The 15,904-nt window shown below is 40.1% G+C and overlaps 1 protein-coding gene across 12 annotated transcripts in view; it reads right to left on the reverse strand.

Annotated features, from left to right (window-relative positions):
* Positions 1–15,904, reverse strand: part of MYT1L (myelin transcription factor 1 like) — a 2,965,652-nt gene that overhangs the window by 447,302 nt on the left and 2,502,446 nt on the right. For all 12 annotated transcript variants that reach the window (XM_044070352.1, XM_044070344.1, XM_044070334.1 and 9 more), the window contains one exon: positions 5,993–6,083. In XM_044070352.1, the coding sequence (XP_043926287.1) occupies positions 5,993–6,083 (91 nt within the window). The remainder of the gene's footprint in view (positions 1–5,992; positions 6,084–15,904) is intronic.

Consider the following 15,904-nt stretch of genomic DNA (forward strand, 5'->3'; position numbering starts at 1 on the left):
ATTAAATATAGTTTGGCATACGAGGAATAACCCAAATAGATTTAATTGTCCCATTATGGCCTGGTTTTTTTTTATTACACTGAATAAGTAAGTTTAAGAGAAACAGATGCTTTAGGTTCGGTTTAGTTTTTGAAATGTCTGCCTTTAATATTTCGATCCAGCATGGATTCCAACCATCCTTGGGACTTGTATATTCTTATACATTATGTAACGTATCTGTCTGGTGAAACTCTGTTGTGACCTTATTTCCTCACTTTGCAGTACACTGCATCTGGTTATGAGATACAAATGTGAACGCCAGAGTATGTCTGCTACGCAGCTTATCATGCGGCACGCACACAAAATGAACATGATGACTACATGAGTATATGAGAAAAGTAGTTGTCATAGTTAATCTTATCCAAGAGACTAAAGCAAGTGTGCAGAAAACCCAGTATATAAATAAGGGAATAAATGCATTCAAAGATATAAACATGCATAACATGACATTCAGACTAAATTACAGCATGGTGACCAAAACAAAAAAAGGCTTTAACCGATTCTATACACATATGTACATGCGATTATGGATCATTTGATCTAACAAAAAAAAAATGGTTCATTTGATCTAAACTGCAAAACATTGAAACTCATTTCACTAAGAATGTCACACACAATAAATAAACTTCCAAAAACGTTTTTTTTGTTTTTGCAGGGGCAAGCCCCCTTCACCCCCTACCCTAACTTAAATATACTAACTCCATAGTCACACAATGAGAGAGAAAGGAGAATACTCCTGACACACTAAATCACTGCTGAAACACATACACAAATGTCTAGAGATGAAGGTACAACAGTGGTCATTAATAAGGAGCTAATAATGATTAACACTAATTTGCATCAAATTTCCTACCCACCAAAAGAAAACCAACAGTCAAGTTCTACAAGCTGAGTTTTTGATCAAATGTGATTCAAGTCATTTGTGGTTTAGATTAAATGAGTTTTAAAATCTATCTACATCTGCCTACAGGAAACAAAATCACTCAGTATTAAACCCAATATTATTTTCTTAGGTGATCTATCTATCCAACTATAGACTGGGAAACCTATACCACCACTAGTGGACAACCTCAGAGATTTTTCGACTTTGCCAATACAAATGCCCTGGAACAATTAGTCTTACTACTCACAAGGGGGAATGACATCTTGGATCTTGTCCTTACTAATATGGGACTATCTTGCACCATCCCTTGCTATCACCATCACGTGTTAGGTCTGACCATAAAGCAGTCTCCTTCAAAATAAAACTGAAATCAGATATCCCTTCCACCCAAGGTACCTTTAGAAATTTGTTTAAGACAAACTACCTACCCTAAGTGATAAACTGACAAGCTTCATATCCCCACCAAACCCAGTTAACTCCACTGAATATGCAGAAATGTACACCTCCACACTATACCAGCATGTAAGTAGCTGCATAGATGCAGCTGCACCTAATAGAAACAAGTGCAGGGCAAACTCTAAAAACAAACCCACGTGGTGGAACCATAATATCAACAAGTTTTATAATGAAAGGAAAATAATTTTGACCAAAAGTAAGAAGAGTAATTCCCAGAATGTTAGGGCCCTTGTCACTGAAATAAATAAACAACTCAGGAGCTTAATAAAATCCACCAAAGCCAAGTCTGAGGCTACAATAGCTACCCAAGACAAAGACAATCACAAGGCATTTATTAGTAATGCCTGTAATCTCAAAAGCACAATGCAGCTATGCGCTGAGCTGATTGTGAATGATGTTATCTACACTGATGCCGAAGATATAGCAACCTACTGGCTAAAAAAATTAGCTCTAACTTTACCCTTCTCCCCTAAAGCTAAAAAATACATTATCGATAGGTTCTGACAATATGCCTGGATGCTTCTTAAGAAGCATGAAACATGCTTTAGCCACACCCCAAACAACGGGGTTAAACCTCAACCTCCATAAAGGTTTTTACTAAGCAAATGGAGAACAACTACAGTCATTCCTCTACATAAGGAAGGATCTTCCACAGACCCAGGCAACTACAGACCCATAAGTCTTACCACCTTCATATTTAAATGCGCGGAAAGAATTATCATGGAATTAATCAGTCAGGACATAGGGAACGTCCATGCACTAGACCCTTCTCAATTTGCATTTGTCAAGGTTAGGTCATGCTTACTCAACATAGTGGATTTTTTTGAAAAGGTCACCAAAGCAATGGATGAAGGCAAAATGGTACACACCTCATACCTCAACCTGGCCAAAGCTTTTGACACAATTACCCAATCAGGCATAGTAGAAATTCTAAATAAATTGGGAATAATCCCATATGAAACTTGCTAGATTGCCATCTGGCTCACATATATCACACAGATAATAAAAATACGGAAGTTACCTCCATGAAGAGATAAGTCACCAGTGGAGTCCCCCAGGGTTCTGTTCTGGGCCTCTCCTGTTTGACATCTACTTTTCTGAAGTAAAAGCCAATACCTAATTGCTCTGATTGACTAAGTTTGCAGATGACTGTAAGCTAAGAGCAGGTATTGAATCCACAAAAAGCCTTAGTTATCCTACAGGAAGGTTTGCCTCAAATAAATAACTGGTGTCAAAATCATGGTCTGAAAGTAAATTCCAAAAAGTGCATTATTATATACTTTGGGAAGTCATCTACCCCAGGAAACTACCACAATGACAATTTGGCCTAAGAGGTGACCCAATTGTTCAGGATTTGGGAACTCATGTGGACAGTGACCTAACTTTTGACTAACATGTGGTTATTGTTGTAAGAACGTCCTTCTGTATTTCACAGCTTATAAACAAAAGGATTGTGCCTAGATCTAGAGATGTAATTGTCCCCTTTACTCAACCATCATTAGGCTAGTCATTGAATATAATGCCCCCTTTGGACTGACAAAAATGCCTGTCACTATACACAGTGTAGTACAGACTCCTAAGAGGTGACTTGTGTCTGGTATAAAAGGCGTGCTCTGACCCATTACTAATGGATCTACTGCTCAACAGCAAGTCAAATGACATTAGAAATACTCAGGAATCTAACCCTCTTCTGCAACATCAACAGAATGGTTTGGAGGGACAGGTATATTTTGCAGAGGAATAGACTCTGTATTCACATAAAACAAAGTTCATCCCTGTCTAATTTTAAGAGCAGCTTGGGTCTATGGATAGGAAACAGAAAATTTACCCCAGGACTTCACTCTGTACTACTAATGGAGCGAGACAGCTCCTAAATGTTTTATCCCATGCATGGGTCCTCCCAAATTATCAATGGTGTGATCTCATTTATTCTCATTAGGGATAATAATTAATTATCGACCACGGGATGGGTAAGACCAAGCTATAACCAAATTGGATAGGTTAGTTTGAGCACAAAAAGTGAAACTGGCTAGCTTAAAATGGCCCACAAGGGCAGCTAGTCTAGTACTTATGTTTAAACCTATAAAATGAAACACTGTTTTTCTTTTTCAATCAAATACATTTTAGATCAAATGAACCGTAAATGTACATACATGCATACACAAATACATTCATGTTTTTACAATAAAATGAAACTGTGACAATATTGTGAAAGTAACTTTTATGATGATGGTACTGAAAAATAAATCTATTGATAATAAAAGAGTTGAACACAGCAGGCCATCATCAAAACCTTAATGAATATAATATGAGTCTGCACTACACACCTACCTGAGTATTACTACTGAATCCAAGATAGGCTGACAAAATAATCAACTGCACAGTATATTAAAAAGTTAAAAGATAAGCAAACAGTAATACCTGCCAAGGTGCGTGTCATTGTAGAAATAATGCATGCCCAGGGGTGTTATGAGGCCTGATACTGTAGGCATGTGAGTGTATGTAGATTCCTGTGCAACACTACTGAATGGGTTGCTAGGGGGAGCACTGTTACATCTAACTGCTGTGGGTTCATCATTTAATTCATGCCAATGATCTACTAATGAGTTTTTGCTCCAAATGAAGAAAAAAACAACAGGGCTACCACAACTATACAGTAAGCATGCATTTATTAAAAACACACAAGTAAAAACAAAGGATAAGCGCTTTCACATATTTAACGCTTCTTCAGATCCATAAACACTGAGTGTATCTCCAGTTCTTATACCCTATACAACTAACAAGCACCAATCAAGTGTAAGCATTTGTAAAATTCAATAAAACTATTATTTATTTAAATTAGTTTAATTCGCACCCCTTCAGAGCCGGCCTTAAGGAAACACTAGCATTTATTCCAGAGTATTTGTCAGTCTGCAGCCTAAGTATCCAGTGCAACTCTACTTTCCCCAGCTGATTATTAAAATCCCCTCCCCTTATATTTGGCTGTAGATTTTGCAGAACCTTAAAGAAAAACTTATGTCGTTTGTTTTCAGCAACATGCTTAGCCAATGCATTTTTCATATCATTCTTATTGATGTCATATAAATGTCTTAAAATTCTCTCTTTAAATTTTCTAATTGTTTTTCCTACATAGAAAACAGCTGCAAGTAGCCAAGTAAATAACTTGTGAAGTAGAGAAATTTGTATAACACTTAGGTTTAATGATAAAAGTTAAAGCGTGGATGCTGAAAAATCTGTTCTTTAGCAATAACAGACTGTGCTCTGCAGGTCGTGCATGGATAGGTACCTACTTTCTTAGAAGTAAGAGGGTGTCTTCGGTCTTGATCACGGAGTAAATTCTTAAGGCTGTTACTATTCCTAAAACTAAATTTGGGTGTATGACCTACCACTTTTTGACAGCCACTGACAACAAATGCAACACAAGGTTTACTACTAAGTACACTAATGATGTAGATTTTATACGCAGTACCATAAGTAAGAATTGGAAGTTTTTTTTGACCAATGACCACAAAACAGCTGAAGTGGTAGGTCATACACCCAAATTTAGTTTTAGGAATAGTAACAGCCTTAACAATTTACTCTATAACAATATTATAGTATTATAATATTGTTATATAGTTATATATATATATATATATATATAACTATAATAATGTGGTTTGTGTACTATGAGTGGTGGGTGTTTCATCTGCCAACCAGATTCTTATTATGAGTATTTGTATGCAGGAGTTTTGCCTCTAGAGACATTATGTATATACATCTCTTGCATACTGCATTTATTTCTCTGAGGATTAGATTGCTATCAGTGAACATTAGACAATTGTTACATTGTCTCAGTATACCGATGCCCAGCAAACTGGCTGCAGATCCATGATGTCAGGTCCTTTACTTTGTGAGCTACAAGGGTGTGGTCTGACTAAGGGTGCTTTTAGGGCTAGACACTAGACTAGGCCATATACTACTAAATTCAAGGGGCAGTGCTACTCAACGCACATAACAGATGTTCTACGCTACTCAACATCAGTGTAGTTATGCTACACTCACTGAGTTATTGGTACAGTGTTAGAGGTAGTTTTATGGGAACATTTGGTTTCTAGGTGTCTGCATCTATACAGGGCACTACCTACCACTGCAGCTTAAACTTAAAGACAACTAGAAACCACATTTTCCCTGTAAAACCACCTTTGAAACTGAAATGTAACTCCATTGTATCAATTCTATTAACTTTTATTTCTGTATAGCAGTAGGAATTAACAGAATAAACTGGAATAAGTAACCTAGTAGCAGTGTCTTTCTGAGATTCAGAATGTTATCTATACAGTTTCAAAGAAATGTATAAAATTGCAAGTGAAGGAATCAGGGAAGAAATTGCACTGACAATTCTACAATGACACATTTTTTTCTCCTAAAAGTAGTCAATATTACAAGTAAGGAGAAATGCACATTTTCATATTGTTAGATGTGCCCTGCCACAATAATTAATGCGAGGTGAATCTATTTCCTAAAGCTGTATCCCCTTCCACAAACATAACCAGCATGTCCTGAAATGATTTTAAATTACAGAAGATGGTGTATATGAGAACTTCCTGTAATGTGTCTCTGAGCATCACTTACCTTCTATGAGAATTTCTGTTGCTATTAACATGGCCTCGTCCTGTGCAGCCTGGTGTAGGGCACTTAAGAACATTTTCGTGCATGGCAAGAACTAGGAAGGAAGAAGAAGACATCACTAAGGACAACACATTTTGGAAAACATTACGTCATTTGGAACAATAATCACTATAATCCCTAAATGAATCTAAATGGCAAAAATGTTGAGAGTAAATGTAATGCTCTGTATAACGACTGTCATTACGTCTATCTGTATCACAGGTATAGTTTGTGATGTGAAATGTGTTAGTGTGTCGAAAACATTTGATATGTTCTGTATGATTCATCTTGTAGTGTAACTGATGAATGCCAGTAGACGTAGCTTTTAAGTGTCCATAGCCTTGAACATCTATAAGGCCTTACAGTGAATGACATTTTGATGGGATGAGACGTAGGAAGCACATCACCTATGCAGTGCCACCAGAGCAGCTCACCTGCACAGATTGAGGTAAGATGTATCAGAAGTGTAACTCAACTCTTTGTGGTTTTTATACAAACTGGGGTGTTAGCTGACACACACACAGGTTAGCAAGTCAACCTGAATATGCTAAATGCAGATGGAGAAGACCATGACACTTCCTCAGATTATGCAGTTTCTTAAATCAGAATTCTAGCTATACAGACTGAACATAATAACTGAAACTAGACTCTCTCCTTACCAACAAAACTCTTTCTAGGTTATTGTGAGCTCTGAGCTGGTGCACTTTGTAGTACAACTATAGGGGCACAAGCCACCACATCACATTTTTTTTTATATATTTGATCCCATTTTAGATTCCTAGTGATTGTGGGCCCTTCATTCAAGAATATCTGTTTCAGAGTTGTATTATGTAATTAAAAGAACTACGGTGGTGGTGCTGCGGTAGCGTTGTCGCCTCACAATAAGACATCCTGCCCGATTCTCAGCTAAAGCGTCTTCTGTGTGGAGACATGCGTGAATGGGCGTACCTTCGTTGAAGGATGTGCATCAGGGCTGGCAACTCTGTATGTAAAAATCTACTGCCAGTCATTAGCAGACCGGAGTTCCACTGTGGCGACCCCTAACCGGGAAAAGCCGAAAGATACAACAACAACAACATTATATAATTAAAAGAGGGTATGATCTGCCTTATTAAGAATGCAAAATCTAGTTACCTTGATAGTCAATGTTGGAATATATACCTGGCTTTGAGATTTTCTCCCTTTACATTCATTTAAACACAGGGCTGAAAAATCCTATATCCTAGATCAGTAGAGATAAGGATGGCACTGCATGATATATGTACTAGTAACACATTTAACTTAGCATTCTCCAAATCATCTTTTATTTCATCACCCTGTTTAACACACCCTACCATACTCCGACCCACTCTCTTAGTGTGTTCCATCAAAAGGAGGTAAACAAAAAAAAAAAAAATAAGCAAAGAAAATAAATAAAATAAAATAATACTAATGACAGGAAAAATACATTCTTGCCAGAAAGCTATTTACTCTACAGTCACAAAAAAACTTTATAAAAAATCAGTTCAATTATATTTCAGACACTATCCACTGGCTTTAAACACTGCTGTAAGTTAGGTGATATTCAAGACATTGGACGCATCCTGCCTTGATGCAAACTAACATTTTTATACCATCTACGTCTCAGACTTGGCACGGGGGAGGGGCATATGCCTGGCAAATTTGGCAGCTGTTTGATCAGTTGTGTTTAAACCAACAGGGTCATCTATGAAGAGCTACCTTCTTAGCTTGGTTTGATTATGGGTAGGAAAGCTGTATGAGCTTGTTAATCCATTGAAAACTGTAGCTTTGTGCTGCAGTCTGACTTTGGAAGTACTTATTTGACATTGCTGAAGCAGAGGAGCAAGTACTATGCATTGTAGGGTTATGGCATTCCAGGCAGTGAATAATATGGAAGGGAGTGTAGAGGTGGAAATGAGTATTACACAGCAGACATTCTATAAAAATAGTTAATATTTTAACAACTATACTTTTAATTATGACATACATTATGTGACCAGGATTAAATTAGCAGCCCTGGCAGCAGAGAAATCATGCAGGGAAGAAGGGGAATGAAAGGGTGTGGCCTGCTAATCTCTCCTGGGGTATTTAGAGGGGTTTAACCTAGACTCAGGGGTGCACTGGGTGGTGCAATCTCCCTGGTGGAGACCAGAAAGACCATGTTCATGCTGCAAGGGGGCAGGGCTACATGGCAGGAACCTCCCCTTGCTGAAGTGAGGTGATATCTTCTGTGAGTGGCCCGCTGCATGTCACTCCCCAGCATCTAGCACACACCTATGGCCAGGGAAAAAAAATGGAAAAAAATATAAACTGACCCTGAAGGCTGTCTAAATAATTTCCCCCTTCCTGTTGACTCTTCTCCCAACGAAGGGGAACAAATGGGACTATTAACTAGGAGGGGCTTATGGTTGACAAACACCGAATATAAAAACATGCATAAAATTGAAAAATAAATTATACAGTCATTAAAATTACAGGAGTTTGCCATGTAAACATAAGAATACCAGGCAAATCAAACCAGTCCTTCAGTTCAGCAAGGAATCTTTCTGTGATCAACATCAAGGCGTGCAGGCCCTGGAGGACCAAAGGGGTAGAAAGACAACAGAAATGGCTGAGGTAGGCAAGCATTCCTTCTGTTAAAACCTATGTTTTGTGATCATCCTGAAGAAAGTAAAAAATTCACATCCAGTAGTATTTGTAGCTGGCACATGTAAAAGGTTTTTTAGTGATAACAGAGATTATAATTACTGGAAGAGCCCTCAAAAATTCTTCCGTTAAACACAGTGAGTGTTTTGGACCAAGACAGCAAAAGGTGCTTAATTTCTGAACTACTGGGACAAGACAATGCTTCCAAAAGTCTGCATGTTTACAAGCATGTGTAGCTCCCACTGTATTTCATTGTAGAAGTAATAGATTGGTGGGCAGTAAGTGGTTCAGTGTGCTAGACTTAAGGAGTGGATACCATCAAATCCCTCTGCACCCAGAAGATAAAGAGAAGACTGCCTTCATCACTCCTTTGGGATTTTTTGAGTTTGATCGCCTACCTCAAGGTTTATCAACTTTCCAGAGAATTGTGGAAAGAGCAGTTGTAGACATGCATCTCCTGGAAGTCTTAGTCTACCTGGATGACATAATTGTCTTTGGTAGGACCCTAGAGAAGCATGATGAAAGACTGAGGAAGGTATTGGACAGGATTGAGAAGGAAGGCCTGAAGTTGTCATTGGACAAATGCAAGTTCTTCCAACCTTCAGTGACCTATGTGGGACATGTAGTGTCTGTAAATGGAATATCCACAGATCCCAGCAAAGTTGAAGCAGTGACATCTTGGCCCAGACCCAAAACTATCACAGAGCTGCAATCTTTACTGGGGTTCTGCAGTTACTATAGAAGGTTTGTGGAAGTATTTTCAAAGATAGCAAGACCCCTCAACCATTTGCTCCGAAATGATGAGAAAGCAGATGAAACAGATGAAGATATCTTTGTGAAAAAAACCTAAGGGACCAAGAGGTTCTAAAGAACTCATCGAGGGTCGTTAGGCTCTTGAGTGCAAAGAGTCATTTCAACTGCTTAAGTATTGCCTCACACATGCCCCTGCGCTGGCATATGCTGACTCAACAAAGCCATACTCTTTACATGTGGATGCTAGCAGGGATGGCTTAGGAGGAGTCCTTTACCAGGAGAATGACAAGAAGCTGAGACCTGTGGCTTTTATCAGTCAGAGTTTATCCCCCACAGAAAGAAAATACCCTGAACACAAGCTGGAATTCCTTGCTTTAAAGTGGGCAGTAGTGGACAAACTGCATGACTATCCCCATGGAGCTGAATTTGAAGTGCAGACTGACAACAATCTTCTGACATATATCCAGACCACTGCAAAGCTAGATGCTACTGGCCACAGATGGATGGCAGCTCTATGCAACTATAATTTCAGTTTGAAATACCGCCCAGGACACGAAAATGGAGATGGTGATGGTCTATCCAGAAGACCTCAGGGAGATTTACACCCTGACAATGAATGGGTGGAAATTCCAGCACCAGGGGTGAGAGCTATGTGTCAGATTGCAACCTGCTATCAACACACTGAATGTTGGGCCTAGATGTTGGGTCTGTCTGCAGCAAGCATACCCCAAGCCTGTAGATCAAAAACACCAAAAATCAGGAGAAAACCAGGTCTTTTAACATAAAATTATTTAATTTGCTATTTGTCAAAGGTGACTTCATCAGAAATACAACTCACTACTAGAAAAGCACACTTAAAATACTGTCAGCAAGTGAACAATTAATTGTATAACAAGCTGTTCAACTCATAAAACAATTATTCAATTGAAGTGACCTATCAATTAACTTAATCCCATAGACTACTGTTTGCAGTAAAAAATGCAGCAATGTAAAAACTTTATTTTTTAATGTTAACTTTTCTGTTTTTTAAAAAAGATTTTATATTGACTGTGTCATTCAGCCCAGGATGTATGTAAGAAGCCAGTCTCAGTTGCCATACTGCTTCTTTCTGTTCTACTTTGTTCCTATAATCACCTCCCTTAATGTCCTTGTTCACTGACTCAATAACCAAGAAGGTGAACTTTTTCCAATTGATACATGTAGTAGAATGTTTGTACAAGGCGTTGTTGACATTTTTTGTTCTTATAGCCTACAGATATTCAAGAATACCTGTCCTCAAACTTCTAGTGGACATTCCCACATAGAACGCCGGACATCCACTACACATAGCCAAACAGACAATACCTTCACTACCACAGTGTAGTCTACCTGGAATGGTGATGTTGAAATTAAGGTGTTGGAAAAAAATGTAAGAAGGATGTACCTACATACTTTACATCCCATACACTTATGCATACCTCTATTGTTTACTCCTAAACAACGGGAAGCATGTCTCCTCTCCAACATATCCTTGATGTTACAATTTTTCTTGTACACAAAACAAGGCACTTCACCCAATACGTTCACCATGTCACCATTACCTAAAATGACTTTCCAGTTCTCATTAATAATTTTACAAATCTGGTTGTTGTCCAAACTCATGTCCAAACAAAACCTAGGTTTGCTCGGACTTACACGATCCATGCATGTTCTTTTTGTAAAACCTTTTACCAAAATGGGAGGAAAATAATTTTCCCTTCTAGAGATAATCTCACTGGCAGCTTTGTCCAGTAAATCACCAGGATAGCCCCTATCCAAAAATAACCTTTTAATGAACTGAACCTACTCAAAAAAGGTGGTGTCATCCACGGTCATCCGTGAAGCCCAGATGAACTGGCCACGGGGAATGTTCTTTTTAGTAAAGGTGGGGTGGTTACTTTTATAATGTACATAGCTGTTGCAAAAAGTATTTTTTTCAATGAATATTACTGTAAACCTCATTTGTAGTAGCTTCCCACCCAATAACCACATCCAGGAATGAAATTTCATGACCAAAACCACTTAAGGTAAATGTTAAAAATTCAGTAGTAATACTTAAGGCATCTGCAAAACCATCTACACTAAAACTTTCCTTTTTAACAATAAAAAAGAGGTAATCTACCCCAAGCTTACTGTAATCTGGTCACTTTATAGGCTTCATTGTTACCAGCTTTGAGTAATAGTGACCTCAGGAGAGATCAAAGAGAAGACCCATTAGGTCAGCTGGTGGTAGCTGCTTTAGAGAAGAAACAAGTTAATATGCTTTGCATGGATATTAATCCTCTGGCAAGACCTTTGGTCAAAGAATGGGACAGACTCCAGATACAGAATGGACTAGTGTATAGGAGATCTTCAAAGCAGAAATGCAAGCAACATCCACCCCCCAACAGAAACCAAATGACACATAGCCCGCAAACTCAGTGTGCCACTCAACCACAGCCCATAAGGCATAACAACGTACCCAACACTCTAGTCATAGATGACTCTATAGTCAGGCACACTGATGTTCCACTCACCAGGCTAAACAAGGAGAAAGTTACTGTCAGCTGCCTGTCAGGTGCCAGGATCTGTCACATAATGCATGCACTCGGGTCACTCCACAACAAGTACAAATATGACTCTGCCATTGTCCATGTTGGTGTGAATGACCTGAGATGTACCTCCATGGACTACATGAAAAGGGACATGGAGGTTCTATCCAATCTTGTAGCCCAGGCAGGTATGACCCTATCCCTGAGTAACATCCTGACATCACCCAGAATGATACCACAGTACAAGGACAAAATGACAGACTTCAACAATTGGCTAAGCATCTGGTGTCATACTAAGGGGATCCAGTTTCTGTCTGCCTGGGATGACATGATCAACAAGCCATGATGCTTTGCCAGACACGGCCTGCACCTGTCACCCCTGAGATTCCAGATACTGGCTAAGGCTCTAGCCACCCCTATAGTGCCTTTTTTAGGCAAGGTTCAAATCACAAATTCACCACCGTAACAGGTACAAGCAAGCAAATTCTGAGGGTATTGCTACTCAATGCTAGAAGTCTAAACCTCAAACTGCACTCACTTGAGGCACTCAAAATGGAGAACATCGACATCTGTGCAATGACTGAGACCTGGTTCAAGTCTCCAGAGAGTACCCCTGCATTACCAGGCTATAATTCATACCACACCTTTCGGCCACCTATCCTGGATCGAAACACTAAAGGTGGAGTCATGTCCATATTCATTAAGGATATCCACACCTCCAGGCTAGTTGCTCAGTATAATGCATCCGAGATAATCCAAGTGTAACTAACTCTGGGCAAGACCGCAATCCAAATTGTAGCTTGCTACAGATCCTCCACCATGCCCCAGGATTCCCACTCCTCATTTCTTGATACACTGGAAAATATTAGGGTACAACCTAACATCCTAATAATGGGTGATTTCAACTACCCCACCATTAACTGGGAAAACTACTCATGTACCAACTCTTGTGCTCAACGTTTTCTGGAATTCATAAATTCCAATGCCTTGGATCAACTTATCCACTCCCCCACCAGGGGCAGCAATATCCTAGACCTGGTCATTACCAACATGGGCAACTGGTGCTCCACACCAGAGGTCAATTCTTCATTGGTCATATCTGACCACAAGCTAATCACCTTAGATATCCACATCCCACCCTCGCCCCCCATTAGGGAAACCACCGTAAAAAAATTCTCCAAAGCCAACTTCACGCTTCTTAAGACAAGTGGCAAACTTCACGACACCCATGCTGATGGACAATAGAGGTATGACTGCTGAATCCTACACATATGCACTTTATAAGCACTTACATGAGTGCATGGATCATGCAATCCCTAACAGAACCAAGATGCTATCCTCCAAAAAAAGGAAGCCATTCTGATGGTCCCCTGTCATAAAAAACTCTACACCAGAAGAAAGAAACTGTTGCAAAAAAAGAGTTAAATCTCATGATTGGAGGAAGTTCCTGGTCAGGCTCAGTAACAAGCTGAGATCCCTCATAAAATCCTCCAAAGCTAGTTATGAAAACAAAATTGCCACTGACTCTAAAGACAACCATAAAGCATTCTATAGCTATGTCAAGAATCTCAATGGAAATACTCAGATCTACTCTGAGTTACAGCACAATGGCACTAAATATACAGAACCAACTGACATTGACAACATCTTGACAGATAGGTTCAGTGCTAACATTACCCCCCTCTCATCCCCTAAAGGGCCCATCTCTATACCAGAAGAATGCAAAGTTCATGTAATCATGGCCGCACAGGTAAAAAAACACACTCTCCAAAGCCAAGAACACAGCATCCATGGGACCTGACAACATCCCAGGCTGCGTTCTACATGAACTACAGAATGAACTAGCACCCCACCTAAGTACCATGTTCAATCACAGCCTCACCTCGGGCTATGTGCCCACTGAATGGTGCACAGCGATGGTTATCCCACTCCACAAAAGGTGAGCCACCACAGACCCTGGGAACTGCCACCCCATTAGCATGACGAGCCTGGTCTGCAAGGCTATGGAACGTATCATCATGGAACTTATAAACAATGACATTGGTAATCGCCAAACTCTGGACCCCACCCAGTTCGGGTTTGTAAAAGGCAGATCATGTCTCCTAACCCTGATATACTTCTTTGAAGTGGTCACCAAAGCCGTAGATGATGGTAAGGTGGTTCACACAGCCTATCTAGATCTCGCCAAGGCATTCGACACCATCCCCCACTCTGGAATTATAGATAAACTCACTAAACTAGGTATAAATCCCTATGTTACAAGATGGGTTGCCAACTGGTTCACTGTCAGAACCCACACTGTGAAAGTAGCAGACTCCAAATCCAACTTCAGACCAGTGACAAGTGGAGTACCACAGGGTTCAGTCCTGGGTCCTCTCCTGTTTGGTATCTACTTCTCTGAAGTACAGGCTAACACAGAAGGTCTTTGGATAATGAAGTTCACAGATGACTGCAAATTAGGAGCCATAATCAAAACTCCAAACAATGTGGACATCCTACAAAAGGGCCTCGTGGAGACAGATGCCTGGTGTCGAAGCCATGGCCTCAAGCTCATTGCCAAAAAGTGCATTGTCATCCCTTTTGGTAAAAACTCTGTATCCATGAACTACCACATAGGTGGTAGTCTACTTAACACCGAACGTGTGATAAGAGACCTTGGGACACAGGTGGACAGTAGTCTCTCCTTTGATAATCACATTGCCACAGTAGTCAGGAAATCCTTCTATGTGGCACACCTCATCATTAAGGGTTTCTCATCCAGGAAAAAAGAGGTCATTGGTCCCCTCTACTCATCACTCATTAGACCCACTATAGAGTACAATGCCCCTTTTGGTATGCACCTCACAAGACATCTACAACAACTGGAAAGGCGGCAGAAATATCTCACAAAGAGGATTACTGGCCTCAAACAGATGCCCTATGCAGACCGTCTCAAAAAAACTGCAGCTTTGGCAATCTCTACCTGACATACAAAGCTATGTCAAACCCAGAGCTATTGAACATGGTCCACTTAAAGAAATCCCAATCCCTCCAAGCTACATGCTCTAGGGACCTAAGCCTTGTCACCACAATAAACAGAACATGCTTGAGGGATAGATTCCTGTCCCAGAGACTTCCCATACTCTGGAACAAACTACCTATCTATATCAAACAAAGCTCCTCATTAGCACTCTTCAAGAAAAATCTTGATGATTGGATGGGAGATAGGAAATTCACCCCAGGGATCACTTCTGTGGCTCTGCTCGACAGGGGCACAGGAAAATAATTTTCTTGGGTGGTGAAAGCCAGGGTACCTTTTGGCTAGGCTTATATAGGCCCTAGGGCTAATAGCCTAGTATTACCTATGAACCTACGAACCTAAGTGCACTCGGCAGTGAAAAATGGCAATTGCTGCTTCCCCAGAAGTATAGAGAAGTAGTACTCCAGTCACTGCATGATGAGCATGGTCATCTTGGTTATGACAGAACTATGGGTCTGGTACGAGACAGGTTCTACTGGCCATGCATGAAGCAAGATGTTGACAATTACTGTCGTACATGTGTTTGTTGCATTCAGAGAAAGACTCTGCCAACCAGAGCTGCCTTACTGGGTCAAATGGAAAGTAGTGGGCCCATGGAACTGGTCTGTATAGATTTTCTGTGCATTGAACTGGATGAAGGCAGGATCAGTAATGTCCTGGTGGTGACAGACCACTACACCAGATACGTTCAAGCATTTCCCACTTGCAGTCAGAAAGCTATTACAGTAGCAAAACTACTAGTTGAGAAGTTCTTTGTACACTATGGCCTGCCAAAATGGATGCACTCTGATCAAGGACGTGATTTTGAGAGCAAGCTTGTCCATGAACTACTCACTCTGTTGGGAGTCCAAAAAGCCACACCACTCCTTATCATCCTCAAGGGGATCCTCAGCCTGAGCGTTTCAACAG

Source organism: Protopterus annectens, chromosome 1.part0 (assembly GCF_019279795.1).
Source record: "Protopterus annectens isolate FY-2018-M chromosome 1.part0, PAN1.0, whole genome shotgun sequence".
NCBI lineage: Eukaryota > Metazoa > Chordata > Ceratodontiformes > Protopteridae > Protopterus > Protopterus annectens.